This window comes from Mangifera indica, chromosome 2 (genome assembly GCF_011075055.1).
Source record: "Mangifera indica cultivar Alphonso chromosome 2, CATAS_Mindica_2.1, whole genome shotgun sequence".
Taxonomy (NCBI): domain Eukaryota; kingdom Viridiplantae; phylum Streptophyta; class Magnoliopsida; order Sapindales; family Anacardiaceae; genus Mangifera; species Mangifera indica.
This window is the reverse complement of record NC_058138.1, coordinates 6,371,941-6,398,494: the sequence shown is the minus strand read 5'-3', so window position 1 is coordinate 6,398,494 and position 26,554 is coordinate 6,371,941. Positions and strand designations below refer to the sequence as shown.

The following is a 26,554-nucleotide window of genomic DNA, read 5'->3' as shown; positions in this document are numbered from 1 at the left end:
TGAGCAAACAGAATGTCATATCTTCTCATCCTCAATTGATGGAGAGCATTGGAGCAATCTCTATCTCCAGATATTGAAATTATATTTGCAGGTTACCCAGAACAACAGGTCCACTAAATTTCCTTGTCACTTGCATCCTTAACCCCTGCTCATTCAACAAAACAACCCACAGATATTCATTGAAATTCTTGAAAATCTGTAACACAGAAAACAAAATTCCTCAAAATATTAAACAAATTAGGTAGTTTATCATATTCGAGGACGAACCCAGGAATTAATATTAGGAGAAGGAGAGACAAGCTAAGTCATATATATTTGTCCATTTGAGCAATCAAGTTAAATTACATGTTTTTTAATTAGTCATTAACTATATTGTCACTTTACACCAATTTGTTTCTTGAATCTATTATTTAATTTCCATTTCCGAATTTCAGCTGAAGAAAACTTGTGCTAACTCTGTCACCCCTTAACCAAGTTACTGGTAAAAGTTTCTATCAATGACTAGAACTTGATGAAAACTGCTTCTGTGGCAACTCTGGTTGGATAGAGTTCAAAAACAATCTTATCATTGAAGAATGAACTTCAGCTGCTCGATAATAGTCAACAATCTCCAGCCTGCAGGTTGCAATATCAGTCTTCCCTCAGACCTCAATCCTTTGCTGATTATAATCTTTCTGCCCTCTTCATGCTACCCAAAAAATAAAATTCCAAATAGTCTGATGGACAAGTGGATACCAATTCAAACTTATTAGGGCACTGCTTGATATCTGTGAAAGTAAATAATAATAATAATAATAATAATGTTAAGCTTCTGCATTGGAAGGGAATTGAAAAATTTTTTCTTTGATATATATCCACTATATAAAAACAATTCTAAATCATACGGTAAAATTGAAGCTAAATGTAGGCAATAATGTAATGGACCACAGGATTATTTTTCAGAAATTGACTACAGTCAAATTAAATATCCTAGCACTAACTTCATCAATATCATATCAAGTAAGACTCAACAGAACAAGGAGATTTCCCAAGTGCATATTGAACATACTGCACCATAATAACAAATAAACTGACAGGAAATAATGAAAAGAGCAAAGTATAAGTACTCAACAAAAATACAGTGGACCAAAAAGCTTATGATGCCACAACATTTATGGAGATTTCGACAAATAAGTTTCTCTTTGGAATTTACAATGCAGTGGCATCCTGTCAGACATTATAAGATGGTTGGGTAAAGAACAACTAATCTGGCATGTTTACAATCAAATGCCATTATAGAGTGATTTCTCATGGAACTTGACCAAAACTACAAAAATTAGATCCCAAAGAAGCTTACATCCCATCATGGCGAGTTTTCCACCAGGGTAATTTAGAAACTTTGTAATCACAGTTCCATCGTCAACTGTGGGAACTTGGTCATGTATTTCCCAATCCCTCGGTGAGAATTTTGCTAACACTATATTGCATTGAATCCTCCTATGCAAATGTTTCACCGTCTGTATTTCTATTGATAAAAGACCCAACCAACAGTCCATGAGTTGTAGTATCAGGTACCCAACCTTTTTCCAACATCAGATCCAATAATCAGGATTGATTAGTATGTTACACATAGATGAATCCACAGCATCATTATTAGAAACTAGTTTATCAATCCCACTTAAAACCATGCGCAAGTGAGATTGGCTAGCCAAACAACAAAGAAGAGTACGCATTGTTTCTTGGTCAGGCACTAAACCCTCATTAACCATCAATTAAAGAAAGCAGAATCCTTAATTCAATTTTGTGCACTCATGCTTCATATGAGGATGCAATATACTTCCATATCAAGAGCACTACCACACATCCACCAAAATTTGTGAGAGAATTATCATTAGTCCTTTAGCCATTTTTAATTTGACAATCCATGCATGATTGTAGTGCAAGTTAAAGTACTATAAGAAGTATTAGAACTGCAAGCCAAACCCCTTAGCCTAATTGCTTTATCCACTTTTCCCATGCCACACATGACACCTGTCAGCATATTGTAAGAAGAAGGATTGAAGGGGCATCTGTTCTTCGACATGTAATGAAATACTTCAGCAGCCTCCATAATCTTTCTATCTGGCAAAGGCTCTCCACAACTCCTAATAAGATAAAGAACCCAAAACCCAATTTTCGATACAAACCTGATAGAACACCTGCAGAGCATCCTCATACTTTCTCAATTGACAGTTGCCTACAACAAGAGCCGAGTATGTCGCAGAGTCAAAACTATGGAAAAAATAAACATTCTACAAAGAAGTTCATTAGTTTTCCTTATTTCCATATTCTCACAAGGCCATGTGATTAGAATATTCCAAGAATCACAATCAGTTATGTTTCTCTCAGCCATTTTGTCCAGGATACGTTTTGCCAGAAAAACTTTACCAGCATTGCAGCAGCCTTCAAGCATAGCATTGTATGGAGAAGTTATGTAACCACATTTGTCTTCCAAGAAATTCATACTCTTCAAATTTTCCTATTGCACAAAGTCCTACTACTAGATCAACAAGCACATCAACAGCAGGTGTTCTACCGTTTTCCATCATCTCTTCAAGAAGATTATTTGCGTAATCTAAAGTATGGGTCTCACACATGCGTCTAATTAACTCCCTATAAGTCAACTCAACCGGCAAAAGATTTGAAGCTCTCATCAACCTTAACAGTCGGATTCTCTCCCCTAGTTTATTTTCCCTACAAAACAGTGGTATTGTACAGGTATAGAAGCTTAATTCCAGCTCAAATCCAGCAATAAAAATCTCGCCTAAAATGATAACCGAATCATCCACTCGTTTGCTCAAAATAAGACCTTTTATAATTATTATCTCAACACATAGTTCAAAGTATGAACATTTGGCAAAACTCCTGCTGTCACCATCTCCTAATAAATAAACACCTCATCTTCAATACCTCTCTTCTTCTTCACAATGGCACCTAACAAAACGTTAAACACATCAACTGAGGGCTTCAAACCACCCAAATTCATACTCTCATTCACCCTATTACATTTAACAAACGATTCAACTAATGAATTTCACCATATTTTGACAAAACCCCTCCATTTGTTCAACATCTCCAGCCAAACCCAGCTACAAAATTATCTTCCCATAAGTCTCAGCTGTGTTGAAACCCTCTTTGGAGAGATACCCCTTTAAATATCTTCATAGCAGAGTTCAAGTCGCCAGTGCTATCCAAAACCCGGATAAGATTATCCGGGTATAGCTTATTCCTCAAAGATTGAACTTTTGCTTCATAATCAGTAACTTGGAGTGTATTAGCACACGAAAGTGAAGAAAAACAGGCAGTTAAATTAACCTATTTGAGGATTTTGTTTGAAAATGTTAAAGAGGAACGCTTACTGGCCATTGAAGGAGCTCATAAACAAGCTGAGACAATTCGGCATTACTCAAACAGAACCCTAAACCATAAAAGGGAAAAACCGAAAAGAGGAAATTTGGAACTTGAAATAAGCAATACAAGAAAGCTTAATGTTGCGGATTGAACAATTCAGAGGCAGTTATTGGTGGTGGCGTGAGACGGTGCCGTTTTGGAACTGTGTTTTACTGCTTAGTGCTTTTTAATAGTATGTAATCACATAATATACTGTTGTATTGTCTTGTTAACTGTAATTATTTAGGTGATACGTTGTCGTTTTATTAATAGGGTGTGGTATCTTAAATAATAGAAGAATAATAAAGTATTCAGTTGTGCTGTAAAACCCATGTTAAATTTCCCTCTTTCTATCCTGTAACCTTTCTTTGCTTCTGGAATTTCTTGATTCTTGAATTCAACGCGACTTCGTGCAACACTTAATCAATGACCAAAAAGTGATTCAGATTGAATGTGGAACTTTGGTATATTGTTCATAAATGAGACTTCCTCTGCTAGTTTGTGATTTTGTGTTTGTGGCTGTCATTGGGATAAGTATTGGGTTGCAGTAGGGGAATAGGTCCATTGGGCTTTTATGGCTGCATCTCTAGCCCTATAAAATTTGTTTAGTGACGTTTATCATTATGGATATTAATTAAAATTAGTAATAATTTTTTTATCTAAACATTTTTAGATAAACATAAAGTGATTTTACTTTTATAAGCAAATTTAATTTTAATTCTAAGAATACCTTCTTGGCTAATTACGTCACTCTCAACTATTTACATTATTCTCAATTAATTATGTTGAATTTGACATAATTTTTTTTAAAGATTTGATAAGTTTTGATTCAAAGATTCAGTAAGTTATGTTTTAAAGATTCAAAACATATTTAAAATTAATAAATTTTCATTGAAATACAGATAAAAACGAAAAGATTAACATAAACAAGAAAAATGATGAATACGTAGGGTGCGTAGGGTGAGTAACGGGCGTGTAAGATGCGTAAGAATTATATATAATATATGAATATAAAAAAAAATCAAACAGAGGGTGTGTAAGGGTGCACGCACCTTCACACCTTACGCACCCCATTTATATATACATAATTATTATTTATATATTATATTAAATATTATAATATTATATTTAAAGTCTAATATTATATTATAATATTATAATTTTAAATATAATATTATAATATTTAATATAATATACATAAATATTAATTATATATATATGGGGGTGCGTAAGATGCAAAGGTGCACACATCCTTACACACCCATTACGTACTCTACGCACCAGCTGATCACACTTAGCATTTTCCTTGCTTATGTTAATCTTTTTATTCTTATATGTACTTTAACAAAAATTCATCAATTTTCAAATATGTTTTGAATCCTTACAATATGACTCACTAAATCTTCAAATCAGAACTTATCAAATCTTCAAAAAAAATTACTTCAAATTCAACATAATTAGCTGAGAGGGTATTATTGGAATTAAAATTAAATTTACTTATAAAAATAAAATCATTGTATGTTTACCTAAAAAGGTTTTAGCGAAAAAAGTATTATTGATTTTAATTAGGGAGAAGGACTATTTCACCCTCAACTTTTGATGCGTTCTTAAACTGCCACCCACGGCAGATGAAAATCCACTTTTCCTACCAATGACCAGTTAATATGGATGATATCTATTTGCATAAGGGTAAAATGTCTATTTTACCCTTATTAGATGAAATGACAAAAATTCCCCTCAATTTAATCTGTAAAATTCATCCCAAAATTGACGTGTGGGTTTTACCATTCACCCCCCTTAGGTTTTAGAAACTAACATTTCACCTTACCTAAAGTTTTTAAACTTTGAAAACTAACATTTTCACCCCCAAACCTAGGGTTTCCATATTTTTCAAAATACAGCCGCCCCCCATAACTTTCAAAACTAGCATTTCACCCCCATTCTTCAACTTCATCTCCCGCGTCATCTCCGACATCGTCACCGGCCTCCTCCTTCTCCTGGTACGATGGTAGTGGTGCGACGAAGAGACAGAGACCTCTTCATCGCACCACCGTGCAACGAAGAGGTCTCTCTTTGTCGCTCCACCCAGACTTCGAATCGCATCGTCTAGACGCGACAACGAAGGACGACGAATTGTCATCCTTCGTCTGTTCTTCCAGATCTGGATGATGCTTCAACGTCCAGATCTGAAGACAAATGGTCGTCCTTCGTCATCCTTTGTAGCTAGAGATAGGAGATCGGTCAAATGCGTCGACCGTTGGTGGTGGCCAGAGAAGGAAGCAAACCCCAGGGGTGCAATCTAAACTTTTCAAACTTTAAAGATAGGTTAGTTATTAGTTTTTAAAACCTGGAGGGGGAAAATAGTAAAATTTTAAAGTTTTAAATAGTAAATAATGATTTTGCCCCTGTCCCTAACTGAAAAATTAGATCACAGTTTAGTCATGGGTGGGAAAAGTGGATTTCCATTTGTCGTGGGTGGCAGTTTAAGAACGCATCAAAAATTGGAGGTGAAATAGTCCTTCTCCCTTTTAATTAATATCTCTTATCATTAATAATAATATCTTAACATTACCCGATCCGAGTTGGCTCTTATGTGGTTGGATGTTTAGCTCAAACAAGTCACTCCAACAAAAATAGTCCTAGCTTGAGATTGAGTCAAATCACTTTGATTTAATTTAGTTGTCAATAGATTGATCATTTTAGTAACTTTTTATCTTCTTCAAAACTTTGGTTTTTTTTTTTTAAGATTTTTTGTCTTTATCTTTGGTGGTCATTTTTCTTCATTTTCAACAATTTTTCTAACAAACTCATCATTAATCTAACAAATCAAGTTCAATTTCAGGTTGACTCTTGTTTAAACTTGACTTAACTAAACTCAAATTCTATCATATTTAATATTAATATAATATTAATAATGATAACCTTGAAAATAATAGTTGACTTGACTTAATAATGTCACATATATCTGGCATAATTTATTTGAATTAGGGGTTGAAAGTAATTGTATTTAATATTTGTGTTTAGTAGGGGTCTCAACCTTTATTTGTTTATTGTCAATTTTTAAATTTTAAATTTAAACTAAATCAATGCAATAATGATAAATATATAAATGTCATGTTTAGCCATCAATTATTTGATAATATCTAGCAGATAATCACCTTTTCAATGTTGTTTTGTGATGGATTTAATCATGATAGTTAATCCGATATATTTAATAAAAAATCATAGAAATTAGATTTTTCAATTAAAAAAAAGCTATTGTAATTTTAAAAAAAATTGAAAATTCATTCCGTTCAGTTGTAAAACAAATTTCAAATCTTTTGCATATGTGAGATCATCTATATAGATAAATATTCATTAACTTATAATATTACAAAAAATAATTATTTGCTTTTCGGTTATTAACCGTAAATTTGTATTTTTATCCTTTCAAAAATTATATAGGATTTGTATTTTTTTTTAAACAAAAAATCTCATTAGAACCATACTATCCTTTCGAAATTGATTCGATTTTTTTAAACCTTATTTGAGTTAAATTATTTTTTTAGAATTAAATTAATTAGTACAAACAAAAAAAAAACAAATAATGACCGACTCTTTAACTAAATAATTTGATTTTAATATATCAATAATCTGCTCTTATATTTTGAAATTCTAATATATTATTATAGCATAAGATGATAGCTCGACATTCTCATATTTTTCTTTCTATAAGCAACAACACTCTTTCCTTTCTTTCTTTCTTTCCCTTCTCAAAACCACAAACCCTTGAATAACAAATATGAGAACAACAGCCCAACAAGGCAAATTCCAACTGCATCGCTCAGGCGGGTAATTGTTAGGATAAAATGAATATGGGAATGGTGATTTTGCACTTGAAGCATTAGAATATGACCAAATATATGTAAAATGTCGTGTTATTGCAATTGATTCTATGGGTTTACCTTTTAAAAATTAAAATAATAAATTACTAAGAAGATATTGTAATTATGATGTGATCATTTTAGAAAATATCACATACCTTTAATATTTTAAAATTTTTCATATATACTCGTAATGCATTATCATTTTTTTTTAAGTGTATCAATTTGTATATGTAATAAATATCGTATCATAAGATATGTATTAGATTATATGATATGTTTATTGTATCGTGTTAATATAATACATATTACGATACGTATCATTTAATATATGTATTGTATTATATCGTAAGATATAATACGTATCATATATCGTAAAATACTAATAATTATGATTTAAACCTTAATCTAAATTAAATTAAACCATAATTTTTTAGTTTGGTTTGATTTGGTTTAAAAATTTTTTAAATTATTTTTTTAGTTTGCTTTGAAAAACCTTTTAAATCATATCAAATCAGATCATGCATATCCTTATATCTAAAATTTTTCAAGAACAGTAACATCAAAAGAACATATTGACCCCAATAGAAAAGAAGTTTAGAAGAAAGACAATAGAAAAGATGTATATCTATTGAGAAATGAGAACTCCATTAACAAAAAGGTTCAAGCAACTTGATACTTTACCCTTCCTCCTTTATGTTTGATTTTCTTCTCTCTCATCTTCCCTTTCAAACACTTGAGAATATTTCGTTCACACAATAGTAAGTTTTATTGTCAAATTAATTGAATTTAATTTAAAAGAAATATTTAATTTAGATAATATTTTATTATCAAAATTATTTTTATTATTTTAAAGATAATTAGATATAAATTATTATTATATTTAAGAAAATTTAATAAAAATAAATATATATAAATAATTATTATATTTAGTTAGACATTAAAAAAATATATTAATATATTATTTTACTTAAATACCTTTCAATAAAATTATTATAAAATATTGTTAATATCATTTATTATATTAATTAAAAATGAGATTATTTTTACTTAAAAAATTAATAAATAAAAATATAGTTATAATAAAATAAAGATTACCTTATTAATATTTTCACATCTAAAATAGTGACAATAATTAGATTATTTTTATATTATTTATCATATCATTATTAATAATAAAAAATAATCAAAATCTTTTATTACTTATAAACTAAATAAAATAATATAAATAACAAAAAATAAATTATTAAAATAATTTTTATTAAATCTCAACTAATCACATTTTACTGGATAAAGAGGTAAAACAGTAATTGCCTCGAGTTGTGTTCATCTTCTTGAATTCCAAAAGGAGCTAAAACATTTAACAGGCAATATGCAATTAACGTCTAGCTACATACAAGAATTCTTTAATTAATTAAGCAACAAACAAACACATTGACAAATTTAAAAAAGAGAAAAAAAAAAAAAAAGACAAAAGGGTAACCAGTTTTGTTTTAAGAAGTGGCTATGTTACGATAAACCTTAACACAAGTGAAAAAAAAGAAGATGAACAATCGACAAATCTAGATGTCACAGTGCGTACAAAACTGCAGCGTATTAATTCGTTCTTTATTAATTCTGTGAACACACCTCGATTCAATCGATCGATCACTTACCTTTAGAGGACTACAGGGAAATTAAAAGCGATCACAGGGAAAAAATAATTAAAATATTTTATTATTTATAAATTAAATAAAATAATATAAATAATAAAAAATAAATTATCAAAATAATTTTTATTAAATCTCAACTAATCCACATTTTACTGGATAAAGGGGTAAGACAATAATTGCCTCAAAAGGGTAATAGAAGAAACTATATCTACAAACACAAAAGAGTGAGTTCGAATTCTTTTTTAATAATATTTTAAAATTAAATTTATAATTAATTTAATTTAATAATTATTAGACCAATTATTAAATGCAAGATCTCATCTATTTAATTGTGATTAGATCTATTCAAAAAAAAAAATCAAACTTAAATAATATTTTATTAAAAAATTTATAAGCACAACTATATATATTAAATCATCTTTGTTAAAAAAAGTCATTAATGAATCGTCTTTATCAAAGAACGAAGATATTAGAAAAATGGTCACTAAGAGAGAAGATTGCCAAAGAGAGAGAGGGCTAGAGAAAGAGAGCGCTGTAAAAATGAAAACCTAGCAAGAGGGAAAATATAATATTTTAAAATGTAATCCTAAAAAAAAAATATTAGTTTTCTAAATTAACAGAGAGAAATTGATAAAGTTTTATTATTTTTAATATATTATAGTTAAATAATAATTTTACTTTTGAAACTAACTAATTCTGTTAATTTTAATCATTATAGATTATAGTTTAGGTTTTTAATATTTAACAAATATCAGTTTGGATAAGTATTTTGGTCTCATATTTACTCCCCACCAGCCTTTTTTGTCATGTAACTCTAGGGGTGTTAAAAAAGGATTAACCGAATTGATTTGTCAATTTTTTAAATCAAACCAAATTTTTAATTTGGAATAAATTATGAATCAAAACTAAACTAATTTAAAAATTAATTGATTTTGAATTGAACCCAAAAATCAATTAATTGAATCGAATTTTGCTTAACTGTGTTTTTAACTGAATTTTAAAAATTTATTATATTTTATTATTTTTTGAAAATATGCTAAATATTTTATTCAATTTTTTTTAAATCGGTTTGGTTTGATTGATCAATTTTAAAAAGTAGATAAATCAATAATTAAACCAAAAAATTAATTTGTTTATATTTTTAAACTGATGTTCAAATTAATTTTTTAAATAATTTATTTTTTATTCAATTTTTTAATTAAAAATTAGTTTGATTCACTTAGCGAATAATTTTAAACACCCAAAGTCCTTGAGTCATTAAAATAGACTTCTCATTGCACACATGCCGAAGTAGAAAGCAAATGCATATGGCCTCTAAAGGTGTGTCCTATTCAGACTCAAGTCGCTCCAAAAAAATAATTCCTATTGCACAACGCAAAAGACTTATTCCCACCCAATATCTACATGTAAAATTAAAAAAATCTAAACATTCATCTAAAGGTTAGTCTATTTTCAAATTTTTTTTATTAGAGTTAAAATAAAATTATTATTTTATTAATAATATTAAAAATATATAATTTTATTTTTTTTAAGTTTTAAAAAATAATATTTCATCTCGATCTTAACTTTGAAAAGTAGTTTTTCTTTTTTCTCTATTTTCCTATAGTTTTTTTCTCTCGAATGACTGCGACAGTGACAACCACTATTTGCACCGCTTTCCTCCTTTCGACTCTCTCCCTCCTCAATTGTCTCTCTCCAAGAAAACGAAGCCCTAGTGCGACGAAGCCCATAAAGAAAGAGTCTTTGTCAAATTGACATTGGACAATGCTGATCGGCTTCGAAGAAAGGTGAATCACACAATGGAAGCTTCGTCTAGAATCGATTTGACGAATTACATTGACAGATCTAGAGAAGCTAGTTGAGACTTCTTCGGGCATCGTTGTCATTGACAAGAAAGGAAGAAGGATGGGATGAAGATGACTCGGTTGGAAAACAGTCGTCTGAGAAGAAAGGGAAGAAAGTAAATCCTAATAAGGGAAAAATATAACTTTTTAAAATTTTGGATAAGAGAAATTATTAGTTTTTTAAATTAGAAAAGAAAAATAAGATAAAATTATACATTTTTTAATATTATTAGTAAAATAATAGTTTTACCCTTTAGTCTTAACAAAAAATTTTTGAGTAATTAAAAATGGACTAAACTTTGGATGAATATTCACATTTTTGAAATCTTGTAATCAATGCAAAGGCAGTAAACCTTGGGTGGGAAACGGGAATATGTCTTTTGACCAATAAAAAATTTAACACATCAGAGAAGTGCTCACAAACAACAAAAAGAACACAACGCCTTGTGCTGAAATTTGAAATAGGACTTTTTGGCCCATAATATATTTTTTTTATGTACCATTTCATAATATCGAGAGAAGTCCATTTTTGTCCTGTTTAGTTACTAGCAGTTATAAAAGACTGGAAGAAGAATAATACTAAAATAATAATAATTTGAACAGAGAATGTTGAAAATTATAATAATATTTAAAACAATTTGAGTAAAAGCAATAATTGAAACTTGAAGGACTGAAAAGCAATATTTTGCCAAAGTATTATTTGTATCTTACTATATATAATATATAATTTATGATATAATATAATATAGATAAAAAATAATATGTATTATAAGATATATTATAATTAATATGATATAATAAATATATTATTATTAACTCAATGAGTTATTATACTCTTATTTTGATGATAACAAACTAATATGTCCCTAAACATATTAACTAATGATTTTATTTGAATGTGAGCTTAGATTACAAGAATTTATCAAATACACTTGAAAGAGTTTCAAAATGGAAATGAAAGACAAAGCTCAAGTGAACAATTTTTGAAAATTTGAAATAAAACTCAAGTTTAGATAGACATGTTTGTAATTTGGAACATTCATTTTGATTAGAATATTTATTTGCATGGAATAGCTCACTTAAAAACTTATTTTCATATCTTTCACATTTTGGGTTAAAATGTCGTTTTTCAAACTTATTTGGTTAAGCCATTTTTTTCACCAAAGTTTATTAATTCTTTTAAAATAATGAAGTTTTGTGAACTATGTTTTCATATCTTAAAGTTGGTTTTGAAAGAATTTTCAAAAAGGGTTAAATTGTCACTTTTTAAAGTTTTAGGGGTCAAATAAATTTTTGAAAATTTAGGGGGTAAAATATAATAAAATTTGGCCTACCGAATTTGACTGACCGAGTTCTTCGATGGGAGCTTCCGAATTGTCCAGAAGCCATGTATTTTGGCTTCCAGAAATTTGATCAACTGAATTAAATTAGATTGATCGAATCGAATTTTGGTTTGAATTTGCCAATGACAAGTGCCACGTAAGCTCCACGAAAGTGCCACGTTACATCTGATTGACCAAATTACATCTAATCAATCGAATTGTGCATTTTCTGGAAAACTAAAATGGCTATTCTTTGTGCACAACGGTAACTTTCCTTATTTTTCCCTACATAAACCCAATCAAATTCGTTCGAAAAGAACTTTTGCCACCAAGAACTTTCACATATTTGAGAGAAAATTAGTTTTGAGCTATTCACTTGCAAATTCTTTTCTCTAATCAAAACCCTTGCTCATATACTTTGTAATTTCATTTGCATTGGGCTATATTAAGCTTTAACTTTCATATATATTCTTTGAGAGAGATCATATTTCAATTTCGTACTAAATTCATACTATAAAAGAGTAAGGTTCACTTTTAAAGAGATTAAAAAATTTCTAGTGAAAGAAATTAAGCTTTAACATTTGTAAAAGTTAATAGCATCTTGGAAGCTATTTTGGTTGTGAAGAAAAGTTTGGTTGAGGTTTTGGTCAATCAAGGATTAGTGGAATACTCCAAGGGAGAAAGCTTAGAGGAGTGGATGTAGGGCGAGTTAAGCCGAATCACTATACAACATATGTTTGATTTTCTCTTCTTTTAAACTCATACTTTATGTTATGTTATTTTGATTGTACTGATTATTTGAAATATTTTAGTTATTCTCATAAATTGGATTAACATATATACTATAACGCAAATTAAATCGTACTGGTGTATATCCATATCTAATATCGAATCCTTTGAGCCAAAAGGGGTCAATTGGTCAACCTATGCATCTCCTCTTCAGTCTTCAAGTATGTTGCCTCCGTGCCTTTTGATTGATCTTAGGTATTATATCACTTTTCCTAAATACACTTTATTCTAGTGAAATAAAATAAAAACATATTCTAATTTTATTTTTGTAAAACAAGAAACCTCAAAATATATTTAAGAAGAGCTATATAAGAAGAGAAGTACATTAAGAATATTAAGAGAAGACAGAGCTTGCAAACCCTATTTTTATAAAATTTTTGAACATACCTACTAAAAAATAATAAAACATTCATCCAAAAATTCATTAGTTGTATACGAAGCCATATACATATCTAAACAAATACACGTACAAATAATTAAAATTATAAATAATTACACAAAAATATTCGATAAAGAATGACATAAACAATATACAACAAAAAATATCATATTTTATTAATTATAAATAATAATTACAAGTTACATAAGAAAGTGTATGTACAACCCTCACATAAATATGGTTGTTGAAATATGCTATTAATTTTAAGATTATAGTTACTGTCGTGTGGTTACTGCTTGAAAAAGATTAATTATCTCCCTACTTTTGATAATTTATCAAACACAGTTTTGAATTGCACAGAAATTGGGTGCAAATAGTGGCCCAAGGAAGATTGAAGGGTAAAGGAAGTGTATCCAAATAAAGGGAGTATGTATTGAAAATTCATTATTCACCACTGCTGCTACATTTCTTTACATTAACAGCTGCTGCTACTGACTCTGGGCATCCGCACGCATCAATTTCAATCCCAGCGTATGAGGCTACGAATGGTGGATGGCTCCAGTCAGTTTTCACCCGCCCAACTTGTGTAGCCCAGTCATCCGCATTATTGAATTGGACACGCCCATCGGTTGATCCTTTGGAAAGGGAATTCCTTTGTGTTCCAAGTTGGTGTGCACTCTAATTGGGGTCTCATCCATCATAAATCTGAAACATTTTTATATAGATATTAGACAATTCATTTCGCAAAGACGTGGGTTAAAATGAATGAGATATGTTGTTACCCCTGTAACCAGAGGAGTCATTGGAATCATAAAGGAACTGGGTGGGGTCTGACATGTATGGTATTGCGATAAGCCACGGTGATTGAAGGAGACATTACAGAGTATACATGTTTCTCTGTAGAACTGAATGGGACCCAAGGGGCATGTAAAAGTCATCCAAGATTCGTTCCCCTGGCAAGAATTAGTGTAAGAGTCCTTGGTGGGGACGAACCACAGGTCCACCCTCTGCTTCCTGTTACCTACGCCATTCATATGCAGATTGGTTTGGACAAGGTGAGGTTCACCTGTAGTGTTCCCCAGGAACTCAAAATCAAACTCATTATGATTTGGACCGTCTGATGACATCTGTGTTATGTAAAAGAAAAATCAAATTCAGAAACATGTAAAAATTAACACACAAGTAATACTTATTGATGGAGTCTGACAGTTCTACAGCTAATAAGGATCCAAATTAAGCAATATAGATGGCTGGTTCTGTATGATGATGATTACTCAAACGAATGGAAGAAGAAAACATGTAGCTCGGTTACAGAGCTCTAATGGGGACTGTGAGAAATAAATATGACATTAATGACTTTCACCAGGGTGACAAGAGCAGGTAGCTGGTGCTAGCAATTATTAGCTTGGCTAATAATACTGTTTCATGAATCCAGATAGAGCCAAACTTGAGTTTTGTCGGTAAATAAAAGAGTCGGCTGAATTCCTTCAACATTATTGAATGAGGTGCCGCCTCTAGGAGTAGATAAGCTTTGTTATTACAAAATATTTAGCAGATAAATAAAACGAGTTAAGATAAAATAATGGGAAAACCACTATGTCCCACCCAAAGTTTGGTATAAACCCATTTTCTATCCATTAACTATTAAAAATTTAAATATTTATTTATCTATTAAAATTTATTATTATTATAAAAAATAAAATTATCATTTAAAAAATTTATTTAAACTTATATTTTTATTATTATCCTTAAGTTTAAAATTTTTATTTTTCCCCTAACATCAAATTTTCCAAGTTTAAAAAATGACTCCCTCATCCCCTCGCCCCCCCCTCCCCCCCCCCCCCCCCCCCCCATCTAGGGTTTCGACTCTCATATTTTCTCCACACATGCTACCCTCTATTTTTTGAAAAATCACAGTTTCACCCCTCTTCAATTTCAGTTTCAATTTTTTATCATTATGGACGTCTTTCTCCTTTGTTGTCGAGTTGCTTCTCCTCTGAGATTTCACTTGATTTTGACCCTCATTCGGTTGATGGGAGTCATCAAGGAGGAAGGTTGGCACTAGCGAAGTGTAGTACATTGGACCTACTCGATTTTGGTGGACTATGGTGATAGGAAATCGAGAAGGAGGCGCTTGATGACGATGAAAAAGAAAGAAAAATCACGTCTAGAGGTCTAGAGGTCACTGAGAAGGAGTGAACTCACCAGAGACTGATACTAGACGTGACGTTGAAAACTGAAATAAGAGATCAGGTGTGTGTCAGCAATATTTCAAAATCTGGGGGTGTTGACTGTAAAGAGAAAAATATGTGAGAGATTTTGAAAATTTACCAAGGAACCCTAGGACCTTGGGGGAATAACAAGTTTTGGTACCGAAAGAAAAAAGTAATATGAGAAAAAAGCCATTTTTTTAATTTAAGGGATAATCTAAAATATGAGTTTAAATAAAATTTTTAAATGATAATTAATTAAATAAAAATTTAAATGATGATTTTATTCTTTATAATAATAATAAAATTTAATATATGAATAAATATTTAAATTTTTGATAGTTACTAAATGAAAGTAGTTTGTATCAAATCTTGGGTGGAAGTTGTCATGTGGCCTAAAATAATATTAAATATGGGGCCAATATGAATGAGAGGATGATAATATTTCATTCATTTTCTGTGACACCTCCTTAGACGTGGTGAAAGATGTGTGGCCAGTGGTCGATAAGTCAATTCTACAGTTCTGTTACATTTTAATAAATATTGTGTTCACACGGTGGTGAGTTTCTATTGTCAAATCAATAGAATTTCGTAGAACTTTGAGTTGATAATGAATCATGACCAACTGATTCTTCTCCACTGAAATCTCTCTGAGTCATTCAAAACCACTCAAAAATTCCTTCGCTCAGAAACCTCCCTGAGCCCATATCCTTCGATTTCTCCAGTTCGCACCTTAGGTCTCTCTTTTATTTTCTTTATTTCAAATTTTTTCTTCCCTATTTCCGGTTTGAAAAAAAATTCCGTTTCGGTATTATCTAATTTCTTTAAAAAAAAAAAGGTTTTTGCATTCGGTTATTTCTCGTTTACTATATAAATTTCTTTTTTCATTTCTCTTATTTATTGTTAATTTTGAAACTTGTGTTTTATCGTGTTCTGTCTAATACTTGTCTTTTGATTATATTCATCTGCTTTACTTCTGTTCGGTTTTTCAAAAAAAAAAAAATTTGAAAAAAAAAATGGTTGATGTTGCCGGGAGTATTGGGGGAGTGTTGAGTCCTGTCCTTGAAGTTGGCAAATGGTTGGCTGCTCCAATTTGGCGTCAATTTAAGTACTTGTATAAGTACAGTACCAATTTCAAAAAGCTGGAAAAGGAAGTTAAGAAGCTGAAGAATACAAGGGACGAAGTTCAGCATAAGGTTACTGTTGCTGAAAGAAATGTGGAAGAGATCAAACAGAATGTTAAAGACTGGCTGAAGGATGTGGAGAAGACAATTACAGAAGCAGAGCAGTTGATTCAAGAGAAGATAAACAACCCTCCATGTTTTAAAGGATTGTGCTCCAACTACAAGCAAAGCAAGAAAGCTTTCAAATTAAAGTGGGATGATATTGATCACCTCCTCCAGCAGGAAAAGGAATTCGATCAAGTTTCCTTTCCTACTATTCAACAAGATATCTGGCTTAGATCTAGGGAAGATTATTTGGCGTTCGAATCAAGAAACTCCATTATGAAGAATGTATGGGATGCTCTAAATGATGAGAATGTGTACATGATTGGTGTTTATGGGATGGGTGGTACTGGGAAGACCACTCTTGTGCAAGAAGTTGGAAGGAAAGCGGCGCAGGATAATCTATTTGAGGACATTGCTTTTGTTGAGGTAATTTTTTTCACTTTCTTATGCTTATTTTGAGTAATAATTATCATAGTCAAACTAGTTTACAATTATTTCTCTCTGTTTGTTGTTCTTAACTGGCCATATTATTTTGTCTTATAGGTAACACAAACTTTGGATATAAAAAAGGTTCAAACAGAAATTGCAGAGAAGTTAGGCGTAAAATTCAGTCACGACAGTGAAAGAGCAAATAAGTTATATGAGAGATTGAAGAGAGGTAAGAAGATCCTTTTAATTTTAGACAATATTTGGGAAGATGTTGATCTCAGGACTATCGGTATTCCTTCTGAAATGGATCATGGGGGATGTAAACTAATGTTCACGACAAGAAACTTAGATGCATTGCAGAAGATGGGTTCCACAAATAATTTCAAGATGAGCATTTTAGAAGAAAATGAAGCTTGGAACCTATTCAGGAAGATGGCAGGTAATCTTGTTGTAGAATTTTCACTTGTAGGTTTTTCTGGTTTGCTCACTTTTATAATGTCGGGATATATTAATGTAGTTCTAGTCCTTATAAAATTTTCACAATTTTAATTGGTTTAACATATAAATTTTAAGTTTAATGTAGTAATGTGTTTTTTGTTTGTCATTTTACATTATAAAGTGGTATTCATTTAGATAAAAAATTTTATGGATTTTTTAAGAAAAGGGTGAAATTCAATATTTTCAACTTTTCTTATTTTTACTTATCCAAAGAATGCATGCAAATACAAATTGCAGTTAGTATTATCCTCTCTCTTTTTGCAGGTGATGTTATACAAACATGTGAATTGAATTCTCTACCGAATGATGTATGCAAGGAATGCGGAGGATTGCCCATTGTCATTTGCACTATAGCAAAAGCATTAAGAAACAAGAGTCATCCAACTGATTGGAAAGTAGCATTGCAAGAATTAAGAGCACCATCACCAAAAAAGTTCATAGGATTCCTAGAAAAGGAATACATGAAGATGGCCTTAAGTTACAATTATTTAAGGGATGAAGAACTTAAGAAAACGTTTTTAATTTCCAGTCTAATGGGAAATAATACTTCCATTTCAGACTTATTCAAACATGTTGTGTGTTTGGATATACTTGAAGGAGCTAATTTGACAATGCAAGATGCACGAGATCGATTGGATAAATTGGTTCGTGACCTCAAAGATGCTAGTTTGTTACTAGACGGGTTTAGAAGCGAACAATTTTCTATGCATGATGCAGTTCGTGTTGTTGCTATAACAATAGCATACGTGGATCATCATGTATTTACAGCAAAAAATGACATTGAACGGGAATGGAAGGATAGCGTTAAACTCAAGAAATGCACAAAAATCTCCCTACATGGTAGCAGTACTATTATTAGTCAAATTTGGCCTAATGATTTGGATTGTCCAGCTCTTGAATATTTCTATATGCCCAACTCTTACTTCAGAATCCCTGAGGACTTCTTCACAGTGATGCCGAAGTTCAAAGTTTTAAATTTATTTAGGCTACACAGATTGTCATTGCCATCATCCCTTCATCTTTTGAAAAACCTTCAAACACTATGTTTAGATAATAGCACAATTAACGATGTTGTTGTTGTTGGAAAGCTAAAAAAACTAAAAGTCCTTAGCTTGAAGCATTCATTTATTAAGGAGTTGTCTGAAGAAATAGGTCAATTGACTGAACTCAAGTTATTAGATTTAAGCAATTGTAAACAATTGAAAGTTATTGTGCCAAATGTCATATCAAAACTATTGCAATTAGAGGAATTTCATATAAAGGGCTGCCCTATTCAGTGGAAGGTTGAAGTACTCAAGGAATTAAAGCTCTTGTCTAATCTCACGAGTGTAGAATTGGATGTTAGAGATAACAATGTGCTACCTAAAAACTTATTTGCCAAAGAGCCTAAAAGGTACAAAATATCAGTAGGAGATTGTTCGGTCCTATATCAAGAATATGGCGAACTTGAGCATTATGGGGAACATGAGCTTTTGAGGATGTTGGAATTTAAATTTAATTCTATCAGGTCATTAGAAGAATTATATGGATTTAAGAATGTTGAACTCTTATGCTTAGCTGAATCTTCAGAAGATCAGAACTATGTTGATCATTCAAATTTTGATTTGCAGTCCAATGAAATCATGCCTCTGTTTAATGAAAAGGTTTGATTGACTTGAATTTCTTTTATTTCTCCATTATATATTCTTGTTTTCTTTTATGCTTATTCACATTTATTCATGTATAGTTGTGATATTGTATTATTTTTCCTTCTCTTTTTGCGACTTTTTCCTAGTGATTTAAATTTACAATTCTATTTCACTAACAAATTGTTCTCTTGATCCTCCATACAACGCAATTTCTGTCAAATTGATTTTATTAAATTATTTCTTTTTTATTTTCTTCTTGTATATGTTTATATATATTAAAACAACAATTATTTTTGGTTGTAGGGTATTTTTACCAATTTTAAGGCATTGGTATTGTACAATATTAGTTTGGAAAAGATTTGGGATAGTCGAATTTCAACCCCTCCCTCTCAAAATTTGAAACGACTGACATTGAAGAGATGTGGAAAGATGACATATGTGTTTCCATTTTCTATAGCCAAAAGCCTCAGACAACTTCAATGCCTAGAGATAATAAATTGTGAGGTTTTAGAGAAGATTGTTGAAGAAGAAGGAGCAGAACTTGTGGTTAATTCTATCTTTCCACAGGTAACCAAATTGGTGCTCAAAAAATTACCAAAACTTACAATTTTTTATCTAGGAATACAAGTTTCAGAGTTGCCGATGTTAAAATGGTTGGAGATAGAGAACTGTCAAAAATTCACTCCAAGATATTTGGGCTTGCAAAATGATAATACGAAGGGTGAACTTCAAATTTCAGAGTCAAAATTCATTCGCTTGGAACATAAGGTACAAATCTCTTGTTTTAAATATGTGATTCTTAATGTCTATTTTTGCTTGAACAAAAATCTAGAAAAAAAAATAAATGATCAATTGAATTTGGACAATTCTGTTACGGGAATCGACGAGCAAAAAATCAGTGTAATTTTGAAACAAATTATCTATAGACTCTATCTAATATGAGTCACATTTTAATTGCATTATGTGATTCATAGCATCTCTTTTATTTTTATTTTCTGTTGAAGTAATACTAAGTTGTGAAATTGACAAATATAATTTGATTTTTATTAGAAATATATTTAATAGCTGCATGGTTTAATGAATTGACTGATTTCAAACGAAACAGGAAAAAATTAAGTTTTTCCAAAAAATAAAAAGTATGTAATAACGAATAAGTCTTTAATCAAACTTTTTTTTAATGAATATGTAGATCAACCACAATTTGGAGAATTTTGAATTAAGCGATAGTGTGACATACATTACATGGAATAGTCAATATAAAGATCTTATAATCTGCAACTCAGCAAATATTCCACTTGGACTCCTTCAAAGATTTCAAAGTGTGAAAAAGCTCCAACTACGTTCTTGTGAATTCAAAGAAATTAAGAGTGTATCAAATCTTCCAAATCTTGAATATCTAGCAGTAGAATTCCGTTGCTACTTGAGGAGTCTAGTGCCATTTTCAGCTTCCTTCCAGAATCTTAAAGTTCTCATAGTCAGGTATGTAAATGGGTTAGTTGTCTTAACAACACCTTCAATGGCTAGAAGCTTGATGCAGTTGAGAGAATTAAAAATATCAAATTGCGAAATACTTGTTGAAATAGTAGAGAATAAGGGAGATGCATCAAGTAGTACCGAAATTGTTTTTGACAATTTGAAGTTGGTGTCACTTCAAGGGTTAAAAAGTTTCACATGCTTTTGCTCTGGGAATTACTCTTTCAATTTCCCATCACTAGAAGAATTAGTTATAGAAAATTGTCCTAACTTGAAGACGTTCTCTCAAGGAATGTTAAACACTCCAAAGCTGCACAAAGTCAATTACAAGGAAATAAAGAACGAGGGGAACGATCTTGATAAAATCATACATGGATTGTGCAAAAAGAAAGATAAGGTATATATACAATCAATTAATTTGTTTTCTGTAATTACTTATTTATATAAGTTTAGTTAGTTTAAAAAAGGAGACAAAGAATTAATGCAATTTTTAATTACTTTATATTGAAACAATTATCAACTTTAAATGCAGGAAATCTCCCTTGATTTCAAGTACAAGGCATTCCACAGTGATAATTCTACAGAAATTTGCTACAACCAGCACCCAACTTCCTTCTATCAAAATTTGACACAGTTGGTCCTTTGGAATTGTGGAAATATAAAATATGCATTTCCACCTTCCATTGTCAAAACTCTCCACCAACTTCAACAACTAATGATAGGGGATTGTAAGGTTTTAGAAGAGATTGTTGCAAAAGAAGAAGGAGTAAATGTTATGGTCAATTTTGTCTTTCCGAATTTAACCTTATTGAAGCTTGAAAATCTACCAAATCTTACTGTTTTCTACCATGAAATGCATACTTCAGAATGGCCAAAGTTGAAAGAGTTGGTGGTGAGAAATTGTGCCAAGTATCTGAGCTTTAAAAAAAACAATGAGGAGATTGAATTTAAAATTTTAGATCCAAAATCTATCTTCTTGGAAGATAAGGTATGAATCTCCTATTTCATTGTTTCTTGAAAAAAATAATAACACTATCTATATATATTTTAACGTTTTATTCAAAAGATTAAATACGGAATTTGTTATCTTCTCTAATTTTCCTTGTAACTAAATTTAGAAAATTTAACTCAAATATATATATTTGATTTGATCGATTTCTCTTTAGGATTATATCAATTAAAGTCATTTAATTCCTATTTTTTTAATAGATTATCAATTATGAATTTAGAAATCAACAATAAATTTTTATTTTTACTTTGAGAAAAATGTGCAACGTGCATGCATACTAAAAAGGATGATAAATTCAAAATTAGTGTAACTGGATTAAAGTTTTGTTTTAAGAATATCAAATACTAATTGAATTTTGTTTTGATGAATTTGTAGATCAACTCCCATTTGGAGGTTTTTGAATTACGGAATGATTCAGCAGAAATTACTTGGCAAAATGAATCTAAAACTGTTAAAATCCTTTGGGATAAGTCAGCATATATTCCACTTGGACCTCTTCAGAGATTTCACAATTTGAAAGAGCTTCAACTAATTGGTTGTAATTACAGAGAAATTAAGAGGCTATCAGATCTTCCAAGTCTTGAAGTTCTACATGTATCTTCGTGTGAAAAATTGTTGAGTCCACTGCTGTCTACACCTTTCCAGAATCTTAAAGTTCTTAAAGTACAAAGTTGCAGGGGGTTGGTTAACTTAATAACACCTTCAACAGCTGGAAGTTTGGTACAATTGAGAGAATTGAAAATATCAGAGTGTCACATGCTGATTGAAATTATAGAAAACGAGGGAGATGCAACATTGAGTGGTGAACAAGTTGTTTTTAACAATTTGAATAAGTTGTCACTTGAATATTTAGATAGTCTCTCATATTTTTGCTCTGGGAATTACTCTTTCAATTTCTCATCTTTGGAAGAGTTAATTATAGAAGGATGCTTCAATATGAAGTATTTTTGTCAAGGAATGTTAAGCACACCAATGTTACACAAAATCAATTATGGGAGAAAGGAGGTAGAAAATGAAGGGAATGACTTGAATTCAACTATACAACAATTATACAAAGAAAAGGTATGTATTCAATTAATTAGCTTAAATAGATTTCTGCAATTTTTTAATAATAACATATTTTGGGTGTTAATTTTAATAAATTTGTTTTTAAAATGTTGACCTTGATTCCACATAAAAAAAAAAATATTAGTTTGTGCATATACTAAGCGTTATTATTTAACTAGAAGTCATCACACATTTTTACGCCCCTTTACTATGATAAAATTGGCTATCAATTCATTATATTTTTTTTCTCTTTGGTTTTTGTTGAACATATTTAAATTTTTTATATGTTTTTAAGATAAAATTAATTTTGAATTGATTGACACATGATTTTTCTTTAGGTTGACTCCAATATAAAGACATTGAAATTAAATGGACGGGATATTATGGCGATTTGGCAAGGAGAGTTTCAGGAGAACTTGTGCATAGTAGAAACTCTTGAATTAATTAAGGATGAATATACATATATTCCGATTCAAATCCTTCAAAAATTTGTCAGTCTTGAAAACCTCATATTGAAAGTGTGTTCATACGAAGAACTGTTCTCGTTTAAAGAAGGTGAAGAGGACATTGGAGTATTCACAAACTTTGAAACATTAGAATTGCGGGGGCTTTTTAATTTAAAAAGCATTTCAAATCAAGACTCCCGATTGAACTCAATTCTTCAAAATCTTCATTCTTTATATGTAAACTATTGTCACAATTTGACTACTTTGCTGCTGCCTTCACAGTCATTTGAAAATCTAAGGACTTTGAGTGTACATCATTGTAATGGAATGCAAAACTTAATGACATCCTCAATAACCAGAAGTCTAATGTGTCTTGAAAGCTTATCAATAGAAAAATGTGAAATGATGGTAGAAGTATTAGCAAATGAGGGAGATATATCAAACGGTGAAGTTGTTTTTAGGAAATTGAAGGAATTGTATTTGTTTGGTTTAGAAAGTCTCACACACTTCTACTATGGGAATTACACCTTAAAATTCCCATTCTTGGAAGGATTATATGTGAGTAGATGCTCCAAGATGAAGACCTTCTCTAGTGGAGGCTTAAGCATGCCAAGATTATCAGAAGTGAATTGGAAAAGTTGTTCAAGTGACTTAAATTCAATTATACAACAATTACAAAATGGTACGTATTCGTTTATTTAACAATATATTTTTTATTAGAGTTCTCTATTCTCCTTAATTGAATTAACACTAATCAATCATGTATGGTCTTTTTAGTATTGAATTAAAATCCTAAGTGAGAAGCTACAGTAATTTCAAGTGATTTCAAGTAGTTGTGAGGTGTTTATTGATGAAATTCTTCATCTTCTAATATGATTTTCCACAATTTTTGTTTTTAACATTAATGCATTGTTCTCTATGATCACAGATTGTGCAAAGTTATGGGAAAGATTCCCATATTAGCAAACTGCAAAGTCACGTTGTAAGTGTGTGGCATTAGGTGAGTTTACATTGCCTTTCAAACATAATTCATAAGGAGTCAATTGATTAAATAGATTTTGGGTATTATATTTTAAGATATTGGAAGGTTAAATATAATATTGACTAATAATTTAATGGACTATAGTGACATTAGCCAATCATATAAATTTTGGCAGAGTTAGGCGTCTAATGGTAAGAGTGTTTAAAAATATCCGTAACTAAATCGAACTGATTTTTGAATAAAAATTGATCCAAAAAATAGGTTATATGAAAAACTAGTTTAGATACTGATTAAAAAATATAGAAAATCTGGTTTATCAATTTTTTACAAAAGGTTAAGCGAATGAAACTGGTTTTAAAAAAATTGAATTAAAAATTTTAAAATATTGAACCTATTTAGAAAAACTTGGAAAAAATAAAAAAAATAAGATTCAAAACCGATTAATTGAAAATTTGGTTTGGTTAATTGATATTTTTGGTTCGATTTCAATTTATGATTTTCTCCAAACCAATAATTTAGTTTGGTTCGAAAAATTATCAAATTAGTTTGGTTAACCAGTTTTAAACACCCTTATCTAATGGCAATGACTCATGTCAAGTTTGCTCTAGTATTTGGTTTAATAGCTTCATTGTACTGTCAATTTCAAACCATCATAACAACTATATGATAAGAGTTTGATTTGAGCCAAACTGACTTGAGCTCGAATGTCAACTCAGCTCAAACAAGCCCAAAATGAGCAGTCATGGCTTGAACCAGTGTTAGGAATTTGTCCGAGTTTAAGCCTTTTTCTCATCTGGTTGTTCTTCAAAATGGCAGTGCATTCTAGGCAGCGATCTTATACATTCAATTACAATATACACGTGTTCAAATTTTTTTTACTGGTTCTGGGTTTGGTCTTTTTTGTTGTTTCAGTTGTGGTGGTTAAATCGTTTAACCCTTTATATATCCTCAAATTTTAAAGATTCATTAACAACTGTAATTGACTACTGTGTGAATTAGCAAAGCAGAGTTTTTGCAACCCAAAAGGATTCTTGTGACGTGGGATGTTCATATATAAGCAATATCTCGTGTTTTGTCAATGTGGAATTCCCCTATAATGTTACACATTGGTATAACTTTATGTGGATATTCGAAGATGTTGCTTTTGATAATTTCTCTGTTCCTACTAGTCTATCCGTTCGTTATCTCTGCACCTTCATCACTGATGTGGGAAATATGCTTTTTGTAGCAATCTTTTCTTTGACTTGGATATATCTTTCCACAGGTGTCTGTTAAGAAGATAACGCTGAAATGTATTGCAGATTACATTGTTGATGTAACTTGTAAACCGGCTGGACTCAGTCACAACTATGGAGCCATATTTACCGTGTAAATTGTCTTGCTAATTCTCAAGTATATTCACTTCCACGTTTGATTCTGAAGTTTCTAGTCTCAAATCCATGTTTCCTGCCTGTTTCCATCTTCTGGTGTGTTTTCAGCCTTTTCCTCTGTAATTCCCTGGAGGTCTCTGGGTCTGTGTTTCTCCTCTGCATCGGCCTAGCTTCTTCCCGTGAGTTCTTGGGTCCTGTGGAGGTGCCGTTCTGCTGCTGGTCTATTTTGGCTTGGGTTGGCTCTCTGAAGCTGCTTTGGTGCTAAAATCCTGTCCTGTTCTCTTGCCTTTCTCCTTCTGTGGAGTTGCTGATTCCTGCATCCCTCTCCCCTGTTGTCTCTCTCCTGCATTGGGGTTCATTGGGTTTGTTGGCCTTTTGCTGCCTTGCTGCTGCCTAATTTGAGTTCTTGGCTGCCGGTTCTGCTGGCACCTTCCCTCGTTTGATGGTTGCCGCTTTCTTAATCCTTTCTCTCCCAGCGTCCTTTCTTGTCTCTCCTGGAGCGTTCCAGCAGTGTTTTTGCGCGGGTGGTTCTTGGTTGTGGTTCCAGTCAGTTGCGTCTTAGTGAAATGGTTGCACATTGGTCCATTTCTGTGTTTGCTCCTGGTTCCTGGGATGCTGCATCAGGTGTGTGCCGGTTGACGCTTCATACTGTTGGCTGGGTTCTTCTTGCTGTCTTTGGCGACCTGCCATGGCTGGATGTGCCGGGTTCATTGTTATTTTAATTTCAGTTGGTCCTCTCAAGTACGCTTTCTGTTCTTAAGTGGTTTGTTGGTTTGCAATTGAGTGAGAGTTTTAGCCATTGGGCTCGTGATGTTGTACTTAGAGTGTGTTTTTACAATGTTTTTAATATTGGATCGATGATTAAATCGATTGTCTCATTGATTTATGGGTTGATTGAAAATTGGTCAATTTATCAGAATACTCAGACCTATGGTGATTAATACATATTTTTTCTAAGAAGTGATAATTATTCACC

The 26,554-nt window shown here is 31.1% G+C and overlaps 3 protein-coding genes and 1 long non-coding RNA gene across 12 annotated transcripts in view; 2 read left to right on the top strand and 2 right to left on the bottom strand.

The window, feature by feature from the left end:
• LOC123199857 overlaps positions 1 to 26,554 on the top strand; it is a 69,075-nt gene that overhangs the window by 10,133 nt on the left and 32,388 nt on the right. The gene's annotated exons all lie outside the window — the stretch shown is intronic.
• Positions 295 to 3,501, bottom strand: LOC123199952. Its single transcript, XR_006498470.1, has 2 exons — positions 1,337 to 3,501; positions 295 to 767 (listed from the first exon to the last, which is right to left on the bottom strand). It is a non-coding gene; the product is annotated as an uncharacterized LOC123199952 (long non-coding RNA).
• On the bottom strand, positions 13,820 to 14,606 carry LOC123199941 (xyloglucan endotransglucosylase/hydrolase protein 9-like). Its single transcript, XM_044614996.1, has 2 exons — positions 14,040 to 14,606; positions 13,820 to 13,962 (listed from the first exon to the last, which is right to left on the bottom strand). Exons 1-2 carry the CDS (start codon positions 14,382 to 14,384, stop codon positions 13,948 to 13,950), a joined length of 360 nt encoding a protein of 119 aa, XP_044470931.1. The 5' UTR covers positions 14,385 to 14,606; the 3' UTR covers positions 13,820 to 13,947.
• On the top strand, positions 15,924 to 26,456 carry LOC123199742 (probable disease resistance protein At4g27220). Of its 8 annotated transcripts, none has more exons than XR_006498412.1 (11): positions 15,924 to 17,122; positions 17,240 to 17,564; positions 17,888 to 19,266; positions 19,555 to 20,019; positions 20,441 to 21,121; positions 21,257 to 21,712; positions 22,109 to 22,795; positions 23,119 to 23,908; positions 24,155 to 24,208; positions 25,473 to 25,576; positions 25,687 to 25,704. XR_006498412.1 is itself a non-coding variant. In XM_044614816.1 (10 exons), exons 1-9 carry the CDS (start codon positions 16,484 to 16,486, stop codon positions 24,187 to 24,189), a joined length of 5,457 nt encoding a protein of 1,818 aa, XP_044470751.1. In that variant the 5' UTR covers positions 15,924 to 16,483; the 3' UTR covers positions 24,190 to 24,208; positions 25,473 to 25,587. The 8 variants fall into 8 exon arrangements, 6 of the variants coding, with proteins under 6 accessions (XP_044470751.1, XP_044470758.1, XP_044470743.1 ...); XR_006498411.1 differs by having other exon boundaries at positions 15,925 to 17,122; positions 24,155 to 24,226; XM_044614816.1 differs by lacking the exon at positions 25,687 to 25,704 and having other exon boundaries at positions 25,473 to 25,587.

Bases quoted from the DNA above. Each gene is read 5' to 3' on its own strand.
- LOC123199941 (XM_044614996.1), bottom strand. From the start codon at position 14,384: ATGTCATCAGACGGTCCAAATCATAATGAGTTTGATTTTGAGTTCCTG.
- LOC123199742 (XM_044614797.1), top strand. From the start codon at position 16,484: ATGGTTGATGTTGCCGGGAGTATTGGGGGAGTGTTGAGTCCTGTCCTT. The intron at 21,122-21,256 runs GTATATATACAA...CTTTAAATGCAG, and splicing joins TGTGCAAAAAGAAAGATAAG to GAAATCTCCCTTGATTTCAA. The intron at 23,909-24,154 runs GTACGTATTCGT...CTATGATCACAG, and splicing joins TATACAACAATTACAAAATG to ATTGTGCAAAGTTATGGGAA.